Genomic DNA, 21,743 nt, shown 5'->3' with positions numbered 1-21,743 from the left:
TGGTGACTTATAAAAAAAGGTGAAAGCTGACTAGTAGATGTAATCCATGGGACTTCAGGTCTATAGGAATAATGGACCTCTTCTCGTTCTATGTGGGCCTTTGGTAGAGGCAGGCCAGTATGATGAAGGAAGCCTGATTTCTTAGAAAAGGTGGCTCTCCAGTACAGAAAATGATTAGTCCTTGAAGTCCCTGAATCTGGATCAAGATCTGTATTTCTTCAACCACACACCAAAACCAAGTCTGGCTCACCAAGAATTTCCCTTCCCTCTTAAATGAGTAACAAGTTACCAGATGTTTCACCAGACAAACAAAAAGGGAAAAGAAAGGATGGTCAGGGACAAGACAAGACTGATGGTAGGAAGCTCACACCCACTTTCACAAAGACAACAGTGAGATTTCTCAGGGTGATACCCCTGATCGGAGAGACAACAGACTAAAGAACACAGATCTGAACCCCAAATACAGAGAGTCTGGATATAATTCCAGGTTTTAAAGAAACCCAGGAAAAAGACCAGCCAGAAGGAAAGCTGGGGAGGGGCTAAGAGCGACGGGGACGGGGACAGTCAATGTGGGCTCAACCCACCAGTGACCAACGCCAGGGAGGTGAAAGTCAGGGGACCCGGGACACTCAGGCTGGGCTCAGCCCACCAAAGGGTCCCCCAGTGACCCGCAGGAGACCAACACTGGGGCGGGGAGAGTCAGAGGGCGGAGGGACACTCAGGTCGGGCTCAACCTGGGACCAACACCGGGGAGGGGAGAGTCAGGGGACACTCAGACCAGGGTCAACCCACCAGAGGGTCCTCCACTGACCTGCAGGGTACCAACATCAGGGAGGGGAGAGTCAGGGGGCGGGGGACACTCGACCCAGGAACGCGAGGCCAAAAAACCTTCCTCCGCCGGAAAATTCAAACCCAAGCGACCGAGGTGCAAAAACAGGCTAAGCAGTTCGCGAGGCCTGACTGAGGGGGCAGAGTCGCTGAGGCAGGAGGCACAACTTACCGCCGCCGAGACGCCGAACTAGAGCCCCAGGCGGCTCTGGGTCCTCGGGGACTCACCGGGGCTCTCTCTCGGGATCCCTGCGTGGTCGCCAGAATACGTTCCCGACCGCAGGGCTCTTTGGCTTTTAGCGCAAACAGAAACTGACAAGAAGTCGAGAAAAATGCGGCAGCGTTTACTGGGGGTTGAGACTGGGAGCAGATGTGCCCGCGGGCTTCCCGAACAGCCGGCGCTCTGCAAGGAAGCTGAGGCGGGGATAAAGGGAACCCGGCTGCCGGGGCGCCGAGCTGGGAAGCTGCGCCAGCGCAGTGGGCGGCACAGGCCCCGCCCCGCGTGTCTCATTAGCATGTCAGGTCTCCACCCCTCGGCCGCGAGCGTTCGGATTCCACAGAGGGAGGAGCCGGTGATGGGTCAGCGCCGGGGTCCACCGCAGCACAGGCTGGTTTAGGCCGGTTTCTCCTGCAGAGTTCTTTGTGGCAAACATCGTGCTTCCGGGTTCCTTTGAGATACACTGCTCAAAAAAAAAAAAAAAAAAAAATTGCTCAACCTTTTCTTCTTAGGTGACACGCTGGGAGCCTTGGGCTTTGTGGTTAGTGCGGGGAGGGATGGGGTCGGAATGCAGCCCCTATTCTATCTCGGGACCACTTTTAATGGCAAAGTTAGGAAGGGTCTCCTTAAGTGATGGACTTCCTTGAGAACTAGGAAAGAATCAGAACGTTTTGGGGGCCACCTGCCCGGGGCGCCCGCATGACTCACCTCCTAACTCCATTCATCCCCCGTCTCATTTCCCATCTTAAGTTAGTTTGGAGAAATTTAAATGCTTATCCCAAGTGATTTTATTAATTTTAGAAGCGATTTCCCACAGTATACCCCCCAAGCCCCCCCACCCCTCCCTCCACCAACACACACTCGACTCTCAGAGTCAGAACCTTTCTGAGGCGGTCAGGGTTGAGTTCGGCATAGGTGAACTCGTTTAACGGATACACAAACCTGCTCAAAGCTTTACTGTACAGAATGCCAGAACACCGCAAGGCTGCAAGTTGCTCAAAATCAGCACAGGAGTTATTAGTGACAAAGGGAAGCTGAAAGGACTGCATTTAGGAAGGCTCCATCTCTGCCAGGCCCCACGTACTCATGTTCAGTATCTCACCTTGCATCTGAGTGAGCCAAAGAAGCTCTGTTCCCACTCCAAGGGGGAGGCAAGGAAGTGCATCATTCTGAGTTTCCTCCTAGGCCCCTGTACACCTGATAACATCTGAGAAGAATGTTTCAGGACATTAGCTTCCAAACAAACCTCCGTTTTCACTGGTGTCAACATCCCCGACCTTTGGTGATTTATGGAATAACACCTGATGCTTTTGATTGGACCCTACCCTAGATTCCTTAAGGAACATGCACCCAGGACCCCTTTCCAACATAAATCCCCATAGGAAGAAGACACTCCCTTCAGTCTCCCAGACACTCTGCCTGCTCTACTCTTGTCACACTATTCCGTAAATGCTGCTCTCACTTTTTTCCTAGCTCGCATTTGATTTCTGTCCTGCTCGAAGCCCAGGACCCTCTTGGCGGGTCTCTGGACCTGGCCTGCCGAATCATGAGCAGCCCTGGTTCTCCGAATGGACTTGCAGACCTGTGTTTTTGGTTAAACCTGTTCAAACAATATTGTAACAAGAGAACCAAAAATAAAAACACATCCACGTTGATAACCCAGTCTTCCATCTTACCGAGTCAGCTAGTTCAGTGCCCCGTACTCTCCAGAAGGTGGCCATGTGTCACTGCCTTAAGTTTTTAAATATTCTTTGTTTCAGCCTACTTTTTACAATTGGATTACTACCATTTAAACCATCACTTTAGATACCCGACTCCTGACTCGGTCCCAGGATTCTCTATCCTGGTTCTCAACCTATGATTTGCAGATTTTGGCCGGGGGTTAGGTGGCAGTCCCTGATATACTTTCAAGGAGTCTGCAAGGTTAATACTATTTACATAATAATAATAATGACATTATTTGTTTTTGCTCTCATTCTTTCACTAGTGTACAGTGGTCATCTAGAGATGACCCAGCTTGTGATACCCCAACATTCAGTGCAGACATGCATGTAAGGGTCCAGCCCATCTTCTAGTAAAAGCCAGATATTAGATTTGTACAAAACTTAAAGAATGCCACACTTCTCAATACAATTTATTTTGCCTTGGAAACAATTTTCATAAAACATGTTTTTTATATTAACTTATAATGGGTTTATTATTGCTATTTAATGTGTCCTAAATACATTTTAAAATGTCTCCGTTTCCATCTGCAATGCCATAAATACGGGCAGATAAAACCCAAATGAACAAAAGCTCTTTGGGGTCCTCAATAATCTTTATCTATTTATTTTTTAAGATTTTATTTATTTAGCAAGAGAGACAGCAAGGAGTAGGAGGAGGGGCACAGGGAGAAGTAGAGGGAATCTCAGGCAGATTCTGTTCTGAGCACAGAGCTGGATGAAAGGCTCAATTTCACAACCCTGAGATCAAGACCTGAGCCAAAACCAAGAGTAGGACACTCAACCGACTCAGCCACCAGGGCGCCCCCCTCAATAATTTCTAATGTCTAAAGACAGCCTGAGGTCAAAAAGTTGGAAAGTGCTGCTTTTCCCCTTGAACCTGAACCTGGGGATCTACCTGGTTCAGTACTCACCTGCTCAGTAGGGACCTTAAACCTCAGGCCATACTCAGAATGGAGTACTGACTCCCAGTTTACTGATGGGACACCTGAGCCAGGCCAAGATGTGTCTTCATCCTTCAGCTCAGTTCTAGGCCGGGAGAGCTTTGCTGTGTGGTCTGGAAAGCTCAGGGGAGGGCTGGAAATGGACCATCAGCTCCTGAGCCCCTCGGCTGTGAGGGTGAGGCTTGCAGCACTCGTACCCCTTGGTGGCTCTCACCTCCCCGGCTGCTTCCCCAGTCCCTGACCTCCAGTTGTGGCTTCCCTCCCCTCAGTTCTTCCATGGACAGGGAAGGAGGGCCCATTTCCTTCCGGGATGCTGTGCTCTGGTTGCAGAGACGGCCCAAGGCTTCTCTACTTGGCTCTGAGGCCAGGAAACTCTTCACGGTGGCTGCGGCGATGGGTCCCCATCCTGTGGAGAATCAAGCCGACCTCTGGCACCAGGAGCCCCTGTGCCCCCGTGAAGGCAGGGCAGATGAAGAGGGGGCTGTCATCAGACCCCAGCCTGAAGAAGGGCCTTAGGGGCCCAGAAAAGGGTGAACGGGGACATGTGTAGATGTGTGATCTGTCCCTCATGTTATAGAAGGAGATATCTCCGGCTTCATAGTCCAGAAAGATGCCCACCCGGCGAAGACGCTCTTTCAGGGGGAGAATCTTCTCGGGGGAAGAAAGGGCCCGGTACTGGTTTCCAAACATCTCCAGGGTCCAGAAGCCATTCTGGGGGACCAGTAGGGCCTCCCCTTTCCTCTCAACACTGCCTCTGCAAACCCCCACAGCCCACACCATCACGTTTTCAACCTCCACCTCCCAATAATGCCTCCCTGAGGAGAAGCTCTCCAGGCCCAGCACGCAAGGCCGGCAGTCGAATCTCTCCGGGTTGTTGGGGACACTCTGCCTGGAGGGGCCTCGTCTCACGCTTCTCCGGTCCTCTGTCAGGAAGAGCTCAGGATGAGCGGTGTCCGGATCCAGGACCACATCGGCTGCAGAAGAAGTCTCTGGTTTAGGCCTGGGGTCTTGGGGGATGGTGTTATTCCTGGACCCCAGGGAGGTCCCAGAAAGGTGGTGGGAGACCCCTGTGTGGCGGCCTTTTCCACGAAGGCCCCTTGATCACAACTCCCAGGCAGCTGGCTCACAGAACCCCTGAGACTGCACTTCCACCCTGTCTGAAAGGAGTCTGGCCTCAGGTAGGGGATCATCTGGGCTCTAAAAACGTGGGAAGTTTAGCAAAGGAACCGAAATTCATGGCTCCCGCTTTCTCTCAACATTCTCCACTCTGCTCCCTTTTCTATTCAAGACATATGGTCTCTGGGACTCTCTTTAGTCAGGAACGTTCCAATTTGGCTTAAACCAACCAAGAGGCCCACCCCACCCCCTCTCCCAGTGAAGCAATTAATGCCAATTTCCCCTGCAGACTCCTGGGTAGTCAAAGTTCCTTTCACTGGTTCTCTGGATTCCACCAGTTTCACCAGCTGACTACTGACTGAGATGACTCCCAAGGGCATCCCCTTCCCAAGGGAAAAAGGGAAGGTCACATCTCTACCTGCTTCTGCAAGGGTCTGACCTCTCTGGATGTAGGAAAGGCTTCCAAGCCCTGCCATTCTGCAGATCGCCCACGTACTACCACCTCCCTGCTACTCAGCTGGTCTACACTGCTGTCGTGTGAACGTGATTTTCTCCTCTCCCCACGTTGTTGAGATGTCTGACTGGGAGCTTTGAAATTCACCTAAAGAGGAAAGGTTGGAGTACCACGGTAACTGGCAAAGCCTGGATTCCTGGGTGCTTTTGAGCAGAAGGGGACAACTCGTAAGATGCAAAGTGCTCGTTAGGATGAAGCTCTGGTAATAGATGAAATTATGCTAAGATCGCCTGGGTTCCCTGATGGCAGAGCTGGGACCCAGTGCTGCAGGGGTGTGGCTAGCGATCGCATCCCAGCCCCTCCACCGCCCAGCACCCCCTGTCCACTTGCTCTAATAGGTCCTGCTGGCTGGGGAGAGACCTCAGGGCCAGCGGGGAGAGGCCTGAGGGCATGTCCAGGGCGCTCACCGGCATGTAGCAAGGTTCTTCTCCATCCTGCAATGGGACAGACAGACAGACGAGCTTCAGGAGCTGCTGGCTAACAGAGCAGAGCGCAAACCTGCACGGACTAGTTCAGGAAATGGTACACTTACGTAGTTCTTCAAGTTGCTCTGACAAAGAAAGAGAAACCACTTCATGTCTTCAATAGAAGAAATCAGAGAATCTGAATTTGTGTTAAACGAGGGAGGGTGGGCCCTTCGTGAACACCCCCCCGCCCCACTGCTTCTGGAGATTCCAGAAACAATCCATGCACTGGTGGCTCGATGTTATGGGAACTTATTAGGTTTGTGTCTGTTTGGCAGCGTGGTGCTGAGTCCGCAGAATGGGAGCAAGCAGGCAGAAGTTGGGGGGTGGGTCCCCGGATGCCACGGGTCCGAGCCCCTTGCTGCAGTCTCTGGTCATTTCCTCCCTGTCCCCAGGCTTCTAGCTGACAGAACCGTGGCCCTGTGGGACAGCGACCTATCCTCCTATTCTTTTACCTCTTATTTGACGTTCTTTCTCTTTTTCCATCTGGTCTGTCTCCAGTTCCTTACATGCAATTTCTTTCTCTTCTTTTTCAACCTCTTTTCCCCTGTGGAGTTTCCTGATGAGACAGATGCTCCCGGTGATGAAGAGAAGTAGAGAAGGCAGGAGGACAGCGAGGCCCACCGTCCAGGGAAACATGCTGGGAGCAAAGGATTCTGAAAAGGGAACCAGAAGAGTCCCATTCAGTGAGAGAAAGGAGACCCCCGATGACAGAGCCCCTCACGATGCCCATGGGAAGTGCTCCCTGGGGTCCCCGCTCCGTTGGCTCCTCTCTCCAAAACCCAGGACAGAGACCCTGACTCTGCACTGACTCATCCCATAGCAGTTGCCAGGGCTGGGGGCCCAGGAGCCAAAAAAGCAGGGATCCCTGGAGTCACCATGGGAAGGACCAGGGTGAACACAGCCACCACGCTGCACGAACCACCACTCCTTTTTGCCTGAAAGCTTGCAATTCCCCAATGCCTGCCTCTGTCCATACCCTCTGCAGTCTGTCAGCCCAGCAGGCTGAGTGAGATTCTGCTACTTCTCTGCTCAAAACCCTGTGTCACACAGACTCACCCAACTCTTCCTGACTGACCACACACCACACCTGCCCCTTGGGGTTCCTTAAAGCTGCCAGACATGCTCCTGCCTCAGGCCCTTTGCATGTGCTGTTCCTGCTCCCTGGTTACAGAGAAGCAAGCAACTCAAGTATCTGCACAGCTCCTTCCTTACTTGCCCAACTGCCATCTTTTCAAGTGAAGACTTCCTTGACCATCCTCTTTATAATTACAACTCCCCTATACCCTAGCACTCCCCGTCCTCTCCCCCAGTTTTTTTCTACAGTACTTATCTCCATCTGATATAATCTACAGTTAAATTATTTCAGCTATAGCTCTCTGCCACCCTGGAATGTTAGCCCCATGATGGTAGGGATCTTTATGTATTCTGTTCACTGATTCATTTTTGGTCTTGAGAACAGTGCCTTGAACACAGGTGATACTTTGTTAAGTATTTGTTGGATGAATTCGTGCATGTCTGTAGATAGAAAACACCCCCTCCCTGAGTGTAGGGCTCCCTTGCCTGTACCACTCTCCGTTTATGATTGTTCTAAATGCTTAAAAATGGCTGCAGGGGGCACCTGGCTTGCTCAGTCAGGAGAGTGTGGGACTCTTGATCTCAGGGTATTATGAGTTCGAGCCCATGCTGGGTGCAGAGATTACTTAAATAAATAAATTAAAAAAAAAAAATGCTGCAGGAGAAGGACCAGGACAGAGAAACAACTCTCAGAGAAGACTTTGATTTTCTCCTTGAGAAAAGACAGGAGGAGAGGCCTTGGGGTTCAGGGCCCCTTGCTTCTATCTCCCCATCCCTATTCCAGGCTCCGGTCTGTCTGAAGACCCTACCTCGGCGTGATGAGCCTCCAGAGGGCAGGGAACCAACCTGGGATGAAAATGATGGTTTCCTTCTCCTGGCCAAGCAGGGTGTTGATCACAGAGCAGGACGCGTTCCTCACCGAGCAGTCCCTGATGACCACGGCCGTGGTGACTATGAAGAGGCCTTCTGTGTCCACCGTGTAAGCCTCCTCCAGCACCGGCATGATCGCGCCGTGAGGGTGCCTCCATACCACATGGGGCTCCGGGTACCACCCTCCGGACGTGCACTCCAGCCGCACGCCTCCATCCTCCTGGCCCTTCATTTCAATGAGCGGCTTAGAGCCCAGGCCTGGGGACAGAGACCAGGAAGCAGCTAACAAGGTGTCTCAGCCTAAGTGTCTTGGATCAGCTCTCGGAGGGCAGGCTGACAATGCACTTGGCTTCGTGTGCCACCCGTGACCCCATCACAGAGTCACACCCGTCTGTCTCCCACCAAGTGACTGCCGATTGATTCATTCAGTTAGAGGGTCTGCTTGTCTCACTTGTGTGTGTGTCTCTGCTCAACCTGAAACAAGCAGGTTGAGGATTTCACCCTCCGTCCTGGGAGGACTTCACAGTGCCTGTCTCCCAAGCTCGGGAATAATCTGATAAGGACAGAAGCCTGCCAGGCCAGCAGAATCTTGGGAAACTTTTTGACCTCAAGACACAGTCCCTTCTGTCCCAGCTTAAGGCTGCATGTGAACCACAGGTCATCAGGAGTAGTTGGTTTTTGAGAGAACCAGAATGCAGAACCAACCCCTACCCCAGTTCAGAGACATGTACCTCCCAGGGGCTCAATTAGCCAGGGGATGTCCTTGTATCTCTCCACAACATCTACCAATTAGGAAGATCTGGGTGCTCCCGGGATCCTCAGGATCACAATATCACCCCCTCAATGTCAGCAGAACGTCACAGAAAATCCCGAGTCAAGGTTCTTCCCAACTTATTCTTGTCTTTAAAAGGCGCGCTTGGGTGGCTCAATTGTTAAGGGTCTGCCTTCAGCTCAGGTCATGATCCCAGGGTCCCGGGATCGAGAAACCTGATTCTCCCTCTTCCACTCCTCTGGCTGTGTCCTCTACCTAGCTGTGTCCCTCTGTCAAATAAATACATAAATAAAATCTTAAAAAGAAAAAAGTCTCTAATAGAATGGATGAGTGGTTCAAGACCTAGGAGACTTCTGGAGCCAGGGATCTAGAGAGCATCCAAAGTTCTTAATGAAATTAAATTAGATTTTACCTTAGAGCAGCTCAGCGAAATAAAATTCCTGTTTATTGTTAGACAACACTGTCTCATCCAATCTTTTTTTTTTTTTTTTTGAAGATTTTATTTACGGGGGCGCCTGAGTGGTACAGCCGGTGAAACGTCCAACTCGTGGTTTTGGCTGAGATCATGATGTCAGGGTCCTGAGATCAAGACATGTGGGGCTCTGCAGTAAGCACGGGATCTGCTTGCCCCCTCCCTTTGCTCCTACCCCCACTCTCTCGAATAAATAAATTTAAAAATCTTTTTTAACACATTTTATTTATTTATTTGAGAGAGACAGAGCAAGCATAAGTGTGGGGGGAGAAGGGCAGAGGAAGAAGCAGACTTCCCAGTTGAGCAGGGACCTGGGGCGGGACTCCATCCCAGGCCACTGGGATCATGACCTGAGCCAAGGGCAGACCCACTGAGCCACAAAAGCCTCACATCCAAACTTCTTTTAAGTAATTCCTTTGTTAAGGCAATCCAAAAAATTAAAAGACAAAATGAAAACAAAAGACAAAATTAAAGCAATCATGTAAGTTTCAGTACTACCTGCTCCATCTGATTTTTGCCAAAAAGAAATAAACAAAAACAAAAAAAACAACTGTGCACTGAAAGGCTGGTGCAGACACTCTGAACTGTGATTAAGACTCAAAAGAATTCGGCAAGTTGGAAGGAAATTCTACAAACAAAATGGGGTTGCACGGGGTTTAGTCAAGGCGAGTTTGAGACAATAGACTTAAAAAGACAACATCAGCCAGCCAGTGAACCAACCAACCAACCAGCAAAAACAATAAGCAGTTCTACAACTCAGTTCAGACTGGGCGGGTCAGGCCAAGGTCATGTTTACAGGGAAAGAACAGAGGGTTCCTGCCACATACATACCCATTCCGGTGAGCCGTGCAGTGCTGCTACGAAGAGTCAGGACACCAGGGTTGAGAAACCCTCCTGCCACAATATTTCAATATTTTCTATTAATCTCATATGCCCTTCTAGGTGACAAAGATGGCGTCTCCTACTATCTACGAGTTGAGGCCCCTGTCCTCTAAGCCTTACTTCCATTGGGCAGACTGACTGAAATGCCATTGATTTATTTAGGTGTATTTTAAAGCTCGTCCAGCCTTCAAACATTTCTTTTAAAGTATAATACAATGGCCCCAAGAGTGAGGTCATACCTTAAAACCATTATTAATAAACTCCTAGAAATCCTGGTTTATATGCCACTTCTATTCCGAAGCCTTGCCCAACTCCTCTGGTCAAATTCTCTCGTTTTCCTGTGGGGCCAACAGGCTTGATACTTTATCATGCTTTAAAGAAATCATCTGGACATGTCAGTCATTCTCACTACACTGGCATTTGGGGAAAGGTCAGAAACGGCAAAATTACTATCAAGATGAAGGCTGTCCCTATGTTGTCCCCATGCAGTTACGGACAGTGGCTCTTCTCACTCTGACAGTCAAGAGTTCGATGAGAAAGTCTATGGTCCCCTCTCCAGACGCAGCTTCCGGGTGCTGTGCTGAGACTTCATGCGGGGTCCTCTGAGCTCCCAAGGGGTGCAATTCACTCTCACTTCGTTCTCGTTGTGCTCCCCTGCCATCCCGTTAGGAAAGCTACTCTCCCAACCCCCACCTTGCAGTCTCAGCCCCTCTCTGCTTTATTTTCTCTACAGTGCTCATCACCAGCTAGGATAGTTTAAATATCCTTTATTTTTTTCTTAAATATCGTATTGATTGGCTCTCTGCACTCTCTAGAACATGGGCACCATGAGGACAGGAACCTTGGTGTCTTTCCTTCAGTGTTTTGACCTGTTACTTGGAACAGTGACTTAAACATAGAAGTGGTCTGTTAAGTGTTTTCTGAATGACTTATCGAATGTCTGTGATGTGAGGGAGTGCAAAAAGCAATTTTCCCACTCTGAATTTTTTTTTTTTTGCCTTTTAGAAGGTCATGATCCCGGGGTCCTAGGATCCAGCCCTGCATCTGGCTCTCTGCTCAGCAGGGAGCCTGCTTCCCCCTCTCTCTCGGCCTACCTCTCTGCCTACTTGTGATCTCTGTCAAATAAATAAATAAAATCTTTAAAAAAAAATTGTCGGGGCACCTGGGTGGCTCAGTGGGTTAAAGCCTCTGCCTTCGGCTGGGGTCATGGTCCCGGGGTCCTGGGATGGAGCCCCACATCGGGCTCTCTGCTCATCGGGGAGCCTGCTTTCCCCCTCTCTCTCTGCCTGCCGCTCTGCCTACTTGTGATCTCTGTCAAATAAATAAATAAAATCTTAAAAAAAAAAAAATTGAAATTTCCCCAGGCAATGAGGTTGAGATCATAGTTCCCCTCTCCTGTACTGGGAGGACCACCACATGACTTGCTTTGGTCAATGCGATACGAGGCTTCTCCCTCTCCCTTTGCCAGCTGCTCTGCTTCCTTGTACTCTCTCTGTGTCAAATAAATTAAAAAAAAAAAAAAACAAAAAAAAAACACTTTAAAAGAAATTTAGAAAACAAATTTATAGTATCTATTAAAGAGGAAGAGCGGGGCACCTGAGTGGCTCAGTCAGTTAAGAGTCTGCCTTTAGCTGGAGTCATGATCCCAGGGTCCTGGGATGGAGCCTTCCACTGGGCTCCCTGCTTAGTGGGAAGCCTGCTTCTCTCCCTCTGCTGCTCCCCCTGCTTTTCTATCAAATAAATAAAATCTTAAAAAAAAAAAATTATCTGTAGGCGTCAAACACTCTCTCTGGCTCAAGGCTACAGTGGAGTGCTGTGTGCGCTTCTCAGGAACTGATGCCCACAGTGTAGCAGGGCAAATCCATTCATTTGGTCCTTGGGGAGGAGGAAGCCACCTTACCTGTTCTTGTTTTGTTTTTTAAGATTTTATTTATTTGACAGAGAGAGAGCAAGCATAAGCAGGGAGAACAGCAGGCAGAGGGAGAAAGAGAAGCAGGCTCCCAGCTGAGCAAGGAGCCAGGACTCTGGAATCATGACCTAAGCCAAAGGCAGATGCTTAACCCACTGAGCCACCCAGGCTTCCCACCACCTTCCCTGTTTAAAACCTGCTGGGCTGCAATAGGGCCTGAAGTTAGGAGAGAAACCACCCCTAAGGGTCACCCTGAAAAAGCAACCAGCAAAATGAAATGACGCACCTGCCACCATCAGGCGCAGGATGGCCTCGTCGTAGGATCTGCCTTCTTGGAAGTAACAGTGGTAGATGCCATTGTCGTGGGCTGTGATGTTGTGTATGACAAGCACCACACTCCCCGTGTTGATGTGGTCGCTCACCAAGGTGGTTCTTCCCCGGTACTCCTCCATCTGCTCCTCGGTCCTCTCCTGTCCACCCTTATAAACGAGCACTGCCGGGGAGAACTGGGCGCGGAACCAGCGCACCTCCATGTGCTCTGCGTCCTTCTCGGGGGACAGGTGGCAATGGAACATGGTGTCTTCTCCCACCATGGCCAGGACAGGATCAGCTGGCCCCACGACAGTAAACGGGGCTGTTCAACAAAGGAGCAGAATCAGAGGACACAGTTATCAAAGATCTAAGGCAAGAAAGGAAGCAGATATTCCAGGGGACAAAAGTAATCTTCCTAAGGCCACACCAGAGGATTCTGGGGGCAGGCCGCTGAGGTTGGCTGGCAGCCACAGATGCCTGGTGGGGGTACCCAGTGAGGCTTATATTTATTGGAGCACATATATGCTTCACATATGGAAAGCCGTGGACCTGGGATCGGGTCCACTGTGACCACAGAGTCCATAGAGCACCTCCTGCAGACCCTGTGCTTTGATTTTCCCTAACACTCAAGCTGTCCGTTACGGCAGCCACAGGCCAGCGCCTGCTGGAATGTGCTGTTAAGTGTGAAATACACACAATTTGGAAATGTTAGAGTAAAAAAGGTCAAATAGCTCACTGCTCATATTTTACATTAATTAAAAGTTTAAATAACAATATTCTGGTTATTTAGGGTTAAACAAAATGCATTATCAAAATCTATTTCATCTGTTTCTTTCTGCTGTTCTAAAGGCAGCTACTGGAAAACCCAAAATTGTACGTGCAGCCCGCCTTTGTGGCTCTCCCTGGGTTGCTGACAGTGCTGGTCGACATCCGGGGAGCGGGTGCAGAATGCGAGCTGCCAGACCCCAACCGCAGGCCTTCTTCGCTCTTCCTCTCTGTAGACTGCAGTGCCCTCTCTCCCCTCTGAAGAACTGGCAGGAGCTCGAGGCAGGAGCCCCTACCTGAGAGCAGGCCCAAGCCGCTGAGGAACATGAAGGACAGAAGGAAGCGGGGTGTGGAGAAGCGCAAAGCAGCGGCAGCCTCCATCCGTGCCAAAGACTGGGCTCTCTGGAGAAGCATTGACGCAAGGCCTGGGGGTGCAGATGAGAAATTTGGCACCAGCTCTGATGGAAGTCAAACTTTCCTGTGACCCGCACTGGGATCCTCAGCACCCCAACTTCTGTGTTGGGCAGTGCGCTTCCTCTCCCTATAGACTGACTCCTTAAACATTCCACAGATAAGCCACAAGGCGAGGATCCAGGAGGCAGTTTTCTGCCCTCTCAAGCTCACTTCTCTAACCAGAGTTGAGTTTCTTCAGGTGTCACTTGATATCATCCCATACCCTTCCTCGTCCCCCCACCCCCAACCTCCCCTGGAATCCCGAAGAGCGCGGGGAGGTAACGGAAGACGATGAGGCCGCCCCACCCTCCCTTTCTCACCTTCTTGAATTCTCCACTGCATTTTATCTCCTCCGACTTTCAAATGAAGATTTTCCTATTGTCCTTCTTCTCTCTAATCTCATAATCACAATGTGGAAACAAAACTTGTCGGAGAAAGAAACCCTTTTCTTCGCCACCCCTTAGTCTGTGTGCTGACACCGGACCTGGGACTGGGTCCACTGTGACCACAGAGTCCCTAACTGTCATTGAATGGTCTAGAGCCCAGGGCTGGCCAGCTGTGTGTCAACCAGCCAATGGTATCCCTGAGCCTGCTTTCTCACCAGTCACTAGGCAGAATACACACTAAGTTTAAAATCACACAGCTGCGTGTAGCTTTTTGGGATTATCTGAATGTTTAAAAGTCTTTTTTCTAATTTTCAGAAGCAGGAAAACCCCCAGGAGCGGCCTCTTGTGTGTAGACTGATGAGCATGTAGTGGTTAGAGATAGGGAGGTGATGAGGGAAACAGAAGCGACTCCCTTCCAAGGACCAAGGAAGGTGTTCCAGTTGCTGGGGCTGCGCGGAAGCTAGTGGGGACGCTGGACAGAGAGGGAGGGAATGCAGGAGGGGTAGGGGAGCTGCAGTAGCCATTATACACGCCCTGTTATTCATTCAAAAACCACTGAGAGGTATTGAGGAGAGCCCCGTTCCAGTGGGGGCTGGAAGATGGCACCCAGCAAAGGCTTTTTCCGTTGGGCTTCATGGTCGGCCTGTGGATGGTCTGGTTGAGCCAACACCCCCACAGCCACACAGTGCTCCCCTCCTTGAACCCAATCCGGCTACTGTATAGCTTTCTTCTAGAACAATCTTCCAACGCACATTTCTTAGTATTTCCCCAAGTGCCCACATGCTTCCTCCAGAGGCTTCCAAATCCCTGATTCACTTCAGAACTGCAATGGCCTTGTATCCCAGGGCTCAAAGTCCTGACACCCATTCTCCCGCACCCCCTCACTCCCCCATCGCTCTCCATTTCAGCCTCTGGAGGCCCAGCCTAGCCTTCCTGTCCCCCCTCCTCCGAGAATAGCTCAGAGTGTGGAGGCAGGCGGCAGTGTTCTCAGAACTCCTCTGACTCCCGGTTCTGCCTGCTACTCCATCCTGTCTTGTTATTGCTGTGTATGTGGCATTGATGAAGGAAGAGAAGGCAAACTGGGGACAAAGCAGAAGCTGACACCCCGCAACCCCCCCCCTATGGGTATGTGTGACAGTCCTCAGGTACTCCTGGCTGCCCTAAAGGAAAAACAAATAGTTAACTTGTAGAGATCACAGTCCTCTGCAAGTCTCCCTCAGCTTACTTACAAACGCTTGAGCCAGAGCTTCCACAAGGAAATGTAAATACAATTAAGGTCTTTGTAACTTGCAGGCCAGAGGCCAAGTGTACTGTTCCCCCAAATTCCCAACTATCTAAATGCTAATGCCTCACTTGAGGGGTCAACAACCTTGACAATGGCAAGGCCTCTGGTATCCAGTGAGACTTCTTTAGCATATGAAAGTTCTTTCCTTACCTCCCTCTTTCCTGACTTCCTCCAACCCCCTCGTACACAATGAGCCTCATCTCACAACCCCGGGCAGCAGACCCTTCTGCCCACAGGCACTTTACTAAACCACCATTTTGCACCAGAGACAGTCTCAAGAATTTTCTTGGTCGTGGGCTCCGGACCTCACCCCACTGAACCTCACCAATATTCTACAACCCCATCAGCACGAGTGTACATCTTTGCAGGGACTGGAGTTCGTGTTCCCTGGGAGCAACACTTGCCCCGAGTCCTCTCTCCCTTACAGGGCTCCGCCCTTGCTCTGCACTCAGCTGTTGTTCAATGCCTGAGTGAGAAAGCTAAGGGGGAGGCCCCCCATGCAACGTTGTCCATCCAGACACCACCTACCTTTCCTTCTCAGGACCACACCATGGATGAGAATTGCCCTCCAGAACCTCCCACACGTTCCTGCTACACGTGTGACAGGTGGCGCAGCGCTGGGCCATTCAGTCGAAACCGGCAAGTCCTCCTGATGAAGGAGGCTGAGGGCAAAGCAAAAGCTGACCCCCCTGCAACCTTCCCCCACCCCCACTCCTGGGTGGGACACATGTGACATTCTTTAGGAATCCCCCAGCTATCTTAATGCTAATATTTTGGTAGAGGGGAAAAATGACCTTGACAATGGCAAAGGCTCAAGGCCTCCAGTATCTTGTAGGTCCTCTTCAGCATATGAAAGTTCTATCGAAATCTCCCTTTTCCTTACCTCCCTCTACCCTATCCTACGTAACCTGCCATCCCTCACCACCCCAGGGCAGCAGCTCTTTTGGCCCACGGGTCCTGTCCCTAGGCTTTAATAAACCACTATTTTGCACCAAAGATGTCTCAAGAATTCTTTCTTGGTCATTGGCTCCCGACCTCACCCCACCGACCCTCACCTATGTTCTAGAACTTCATCACTTCCTCTGGCCCGGACTGGGTAGGGTGTCGGGACGAGATCCCATCTCTGTGCATCGGCCATGGGCAGCAGGGCCACAGTACATGGACATGTACTGGAAGACAGAAGTAACAGCTGCTATGTGGATGGGGCTGGCGGGTGGGGGGGGGCGACAGATGTTACCAGGTGTTCCCTACACTCTCCAAGGCAGAGCCTTGTAAAGAACGCTGTTGATGTATAACCCCATGTCCCCTAGGTCCACGTCAGGCAGGCAGTTTCCTGTTAGGTAACAAGTTCCCAGGTGCCTGCTGCTGTTCTCCATCCGAGAGCTTTCTCTAACACAGAGGACGCTTGCTCCTGTGCGTCAATGCAGCCCAACCTGGAAGAGCAGGGCAGAGGCCACCCCTAGGGGCAACGCTCACCCAAAGGGGGGCGGGGACTGTGGGTAAGTGGCCCGGTCTCCCCACCCCTGCCAGGAGGGTTCTGAGCATATGGGGTTGGTCAGTTGGGCCCAGGTGACCAGACAGTGACCAACTAGCTAACATACCCTTTCTGCCACTTTTCACTTAGCTGACTTTTTCCCCCCTTTATTTCTGAACTTGGGTTTAGGGGCACCTGGGTGTCTCCATTGGTTAAGCATTTCCCTTTGGCTCTGGCCATGATCCCAGGGTCCTGGGATCAAGCCCTGCATCAGGCTCCTTGCTCAGTGGGAAGCCTGCTTTTCCCTCTCCCACTCCCCCTGCTTGTGTTCCCTCTCTCGCTATCTCTCTGTCAAATAAATAAATAAAATCTAAAAAAAAAAAAAAAAAAAAAAAAAAGAAAAAGAAAATGAACTTGGGTTTCCTGGGGTCACTTCCCAAGTAGACTGCGGGCACCCAAGTCCTTGACTCAAAAGTCAGCTTTTGAACAAAGAGATGGAATTAGGTAGACATTTTACCAAGCATTGAATCCAACAGTTGGAAGGATCTTTTCTGGAGAAGTGCCCTCTGACATATAGACCTGTTCTCTATAGAGAAACTTTCATGTGTCATTTCCTGTGAACAAAGAATTGATGTCCTTTGCTCCTTTTTCTCCTGGGTTGTTTTCTATTTTACGGAGATTAGCTCTTTCTCTAAGATACGAGTTGTCTGTATTTTTCCCCCCATTTTTACCATTTGTCTTTCTTAAGGGTCTAATATTGACCAATTCTCATCACCTAGCAGAGATTCTGGCCCAAACAGCTTTGTGGGGGAAAGAAGCTTGTCTGGAGCGAGGAGGCCTGGGATGACTGCTCTGTGCCCCACACTCACTGCAAGGACCTGAGTCAACTAAATCAACCGCAGATGAACCTACACCCTCCATTATGGAGCCTGGCTCAGCACACTGTCCCCGAGACTGTCCAGGGGCCCCTCCTCTTATGCAGACACGGGCTGTCTTTATCTGGCCCAGGAGGGAATTGGGATGACACAGGACCTGCCTGCCCCAGAGCCCTTTTCAGGCTCACAGCTGCTGTTCTGTACACTGACCTGCTCTATTTGCCCCCAAAGCTGCTGCCTTAGCTGGCGGGCTCTTTCCCTTGGCACTCCTCCACCAGGTTTGGGGCTGGGGACTAAAGCCAGTGGTCATGCGCTCCAGAAGGATCCTGCCATCTTCATAATGCTTAACTTCAATACAAAGTGCTATCAGAGGGGCTCTTGGGTGGCTCAGTGGGTTAAAGCCTCTGTCTTTGGCTCAGGTCATGATCCCAGGGTTCTGGGATTGGGCCCCTCATGGGGCTCTCTGCTCAGTGGGGAGTCTGCTTCCCTTCTTCTCACTCTGCCTGACTCTCTGCCTACTTGTCATCTCCGTCTGTCAAATAAATAAAATCTTCAAAAAACAAAACAAACAAAGTGCTATCAGAGCCTAGCACTGTGGAAGGAATAATGAGCCTGTGTTCTGGGGAGCCTCCTGTTTTGGGGAGACTCTCAACGGGCATCAGACAGCACACTCACCTTGGATAACACAAGAAGGGTCTCCCAAGGAGCTGTTTACAAAATGTGGGCAAGAGCTATACTGCAGGGCCAGGAATGGTGGAGCTGGCACCAGCCACCCCCCAGGTGAGGAGGAGGAGAAGAGGAGGCTCTTCTGAAGACCTAGAAGAACCGAGGCATGTAGAGAGGCTCTCTGAAGAGGTGCTGCGTGCGACCTCTGAAGGGGAACTACGTGTAGCCAGCCACAGGCGGCCCAGGAGGGAGAGAGCCTGGGGGCATAAGTACCCAGACTTCTCTCTCTCCTCTCTCCCTCTTCCAGCGTCTGCTGTGGCTCCCCATGGATCATGGTGAGCCAGAAGCCACAGGCAAGAGGGTGCCCGAGGAGGAAGAATGCGGCCCTCAGCCCCTGCCCATCAGCCCAGTCTCTGTCCTGTTGAACACAAGTGATTTCACCGGACAGCAACATCAGACCACAGCATTCTGTCACTACGATGGATGGAGATGACACAAGGTCACTCAACAGCTGTGTGTGAACGTGGAGGAAAACATGAACGCCGTCCCCGCCGCTGCAGGGACCAAACATCCCGCCAGGAGAGAGGCTTCGGCAGACTGCTGAACCTTCACCTGTTACAGCCTTTGCCTCCCTGCACACAGTCTTCCTCCTCCATCAGACCTATTAAGCAGCTGGATAAAGAACACCTCCCCCACCTCCCTGGGAGCTCCCAGTCCAGAGCAAAGCCCCGCTTCCATAAGCCCTCCCCCAAATTCCCTGACACAAGCCCAGGCTCTATGCCTCTCTGACACCCTCTTCTGGAGACACCCTGCAGCTCCCACCTGGCCCATGCTCCCCTTGCTGCAAGAGGTCATAAAGACCACCTGCTCGGCCATGGATGTGTGCCTGGGGGCCTTCGGTTGGAGAAACTCGGCTGCCTACAGGTCAGCCTCCTGGGGCCCACAGCAGTGTGCACACAGAGGGCCACAGAAGCTACTGGGAACACAAGTAAACCCTCAGACCCCATGGAGCAGAACGAGAAAGTTCTTTACCTGATACTACAGGGTCAGGAGGAATTCTTCCTGGAAGAAAACCTGTGTCTTTCTCAAAGGCATCACAGAAACAGCTGGAAGGTGGGGGAAGGAGTTCCTAGTGACGAGCCAGGAGACTTCCGAGGTGGATTTGGAGCCTGAACTCTGCATCTGCCCCCAGGTCCCACGGAGACATGAGCAGAAGCCCCGGAGGCCAGGGGCTGAGAGGGCAGCGTACACTCAGGGGACCAGCTCTGGGCCGCTACTTAGCACATAATCTAGCCTTCCATTCAGCCCCCTATTCTCTCTCTCTGATGTACTTCAATCCTCCTTTTTTGTTTTGTGCCTTTTAAAGTAAGTGGCAGACATCAGTGCGTTTCCCCCGGATACTTAGCTCACCCGTCAAGCGGAAGAATGCAGTTACGAAATTCTCCAGGCGCCAATACAGCACTCGAAATATGTATAGAAATACCTTTCCACTGTCCACTCTGAATGGTCAGTGGATTATTTTTATCTGGGGATCCGCAGCTCCTAAATGCCTGGCCATTCCTGACATTACTGGCAGTGGGGCCCAAGGCACCTGGCCACGCCCAATGAGAATCAAGACTGCCTCCAAAAGGGCTTCTGGAAGCAGGAGGGCTCCCTTCTGTCCGTTCCCAGCACCTGCTGGGAGAAGTGCTCCTGCAAGAAGAAACCAGATGTTCTGGAGGACCCGAGGGCCCCAGAGATCCCTCGAAGAATGACAGGCACAAAAACCATAAAACTGTGAAGGACTGAGGACAGGGATGGGGCTGAGTTCAGAGACACAGTAAAATGGCAGTGGGCATGGCATGACAGAGGAGTGAGGACAGCGAGTTAGCTCGGAATGTAAAAATTTGGCCTGTCCGGTCGGCAGGCTGGGATAATAGACACGTTTGCTAAAGCCAACTGCATAGCTAACAGGGAATACTGTCTCTCCCCATGTCATGCGGCCCCCACAAAGACGCAAATGAGCCCTTTCTCTGAGTGCTTCCTGCTTTCCTACTCGCTGGGAAATGTGATCTTTCAAATCCAGAGGCTACCAAAAGCTTCAAGCTCGAAATCCTATCAATGAGAATGAAACATTTCATTCTTGCCTGGAGGATCCATGTTAATTTGACTTGCAGCAGCAGCCTGATTTCCAAACTGGATGTTAAACTTCAGGCCAGGGCTGCGGAAGGCGCACTTCCCCCCCACCCGCCCAGATCCTGCCTGACAGACATGCCAAAGCCCTAGACTTGTTGATAAGGTCATGTGCCCAGGTACATGACAAGACGCACGTCACCAAATTCCTCTGATGTCATTTGCATCAGGACGGGTTCCTGAGCTGGGGAAAGTGAGGAAACTTTTGTAAACATTGCCTCCCTGAAGACCGGTTGCTATGTCTGTATATTCCAGAACACGGCAGGCATATATATTGCTTAGACTAGTGCTAGGTGCTGTAACAATGATATTCCAAAATGTCAGAGGCTTAATTCAACAGTAATCAATGTCTCACTCACTTAATTGTCATTTGCTTCTGGTTGGCAGGTAGGTTTTGCTGGTGTGACCCCTTATCTGGGAGTCCCCATCTCTCACAGCAGAGTCCTCCACATGGGGCCAGAAAGAAGAAAATGTGACCACTCCTAAAGGCTTTGGCCCAGAGGTGACACACCTCACTTCCACCCACATTCTATTGCAGAGAATCAGTCTGTGGACCAACCCCCCTCCAAGCTGCAAGGGATGCTGGGAAATGCGTCCCATTCTGGTTTCCCTCTCCATCCCCCACCACTGCTGGACAGCTAATCACCAGAGATAATGCTATACTCTGGAAGAAAAACATGAATTTGGTGGATGAGTTCCTCAGCCTAAGTGGGGAAAGCTGTTGTTACTCGGAGCACACCTGAGAGGCGAGCCCCACTCCAGAGAACAAATAAACCTTGGCAGTCTCTTCTGCTTTGTTTTTGTGTTTGTTTGTTTGTTTGTTGTGGGGCTGTCACCAGCCAAAAGAGAGGTACTCTCTAGAAATGTTGTTCTCAGCTCCGGCGATGGTAATTTCGAACTGACAAAGAGTCTGAAGGCTTGCACAGACAGGCTAATCCATGCATGGAATGGAGCAAATACCTTTAGCCCCTGTTTCTGTTTGTTTTAAAAATAGACCTTACCTGAGGCCAATTTGTGGAATTCGAGAAGTTTGACTTTAGAATATCCAGTCTCCTCTGGGTACTCAGTTTCAAATGCCCAGGCCCTGCTGACTTTTTAACCCTACCCCTTATCAGATGAGCTTCTGTAAGGTGAAGCCTCTTGTATTTCGCATTGGTGTACTTGAGCGGAACTGGAGTTAGTGCCTGAAAGACCGAGGTAGGTACCCAAAGCACTGGCTGAAGAAACAGAAGAAAAGAGATGAGAGAGTGAGGGAGATCGTCATTATCGACCTTAAAAACTTATTTGCTTTACTTTTTTCTTTCTTAAAGATTTTATTTATTTATTTGAGAGAGATAGTGAGAGAGAGCAGGAAGAGGTCAGAAGGAGAAGGTCAGAGGGAGAAGCAGACTGACTCCCCACGGAGCTGGGAGCCCAATGTGGGACTTGATCCTGGGACTCAATTCTAAGACTCCAGGAAGATGACCTGAGCCGAAGGCAGTCGCTTAACCAACTGAGCCACCCAGGCGCCCTGCTTTACTTTTTTTATCCTGCATTTGAAATCTGTGATTTCTAATTCCTCATTAAATA

At 50.7% G+C, this 21,743-nt stretch overlaps 1 protein-coding gene and 1 long non-coding RNA gene across 2 annotated transcripts; both read right to left on the bottom strand.

The window, feature by feature from the left end:
• Positions 1-4,618: 4,618 nt before the first annotated feature.
• On the bottom strand, positions 4,619-13,244 carry LOC116870007 (butyrophilin subfamily 2 member A1-like). The gene is made up of 7 exons (XM_032861703.1): positions 13,160-13,244; positions 12,073-12,420; positions 7,728-8,009; positions 6,260-6,460; positions 5,873-5,890; positions 5,735-5,774; positions 4,619-4,813 (listed from the first exon to the last, which is right to left on the bottom strand). The coding sequence occupies exons 1-7, from the start codon at positions 13,242-13,244 to the stop codon at positions 4,732-4,734; spliced, it is 1,056 nt and encodes a 351-aa protein (XP_032717594.1). The 3' UTR covers positions 4,619-4,731.
• Positions 13,245-15,588: 2,344 nt separating this feature from the next.
• Positions 15,589-21,340, bottom strand: LOC116870053. The gene is made up of 3 exons (XR_004383171.1): positions 21,176-21,340; positions 19,035-19,234; positions 15,589-15,636 (listed from the first exon to the last, which is right to left on the bottom strand). It is a non-coding gene; the product is annotated as an uncharacterized LOC116870053 (long non-coding RNA).
• Positions 21,341-21,743: the final 403 nt, after the last annotated feature.

Source organism: Lontra canadensis, unplaced genomic scaffold, assembly GCF_010015895.1.
Source record: "Lontra canadensis isolate GAN:19392208 unplaced genomic scaffold, GSC_riverotter_1.0 scaffold21, whole genome shotgun sequence".
Lineage (NCBI taxonomy): Eukaryota > Metazoa > Chordata > Mammalia > Carnivora > Mustelidae > Lontra > Lontra canadensis.
The sequence above is the reverse complement of the archived record's forward strand: the minus strand, read 5'-3'. Positions and strand labels throughout refer to the sequence as shown.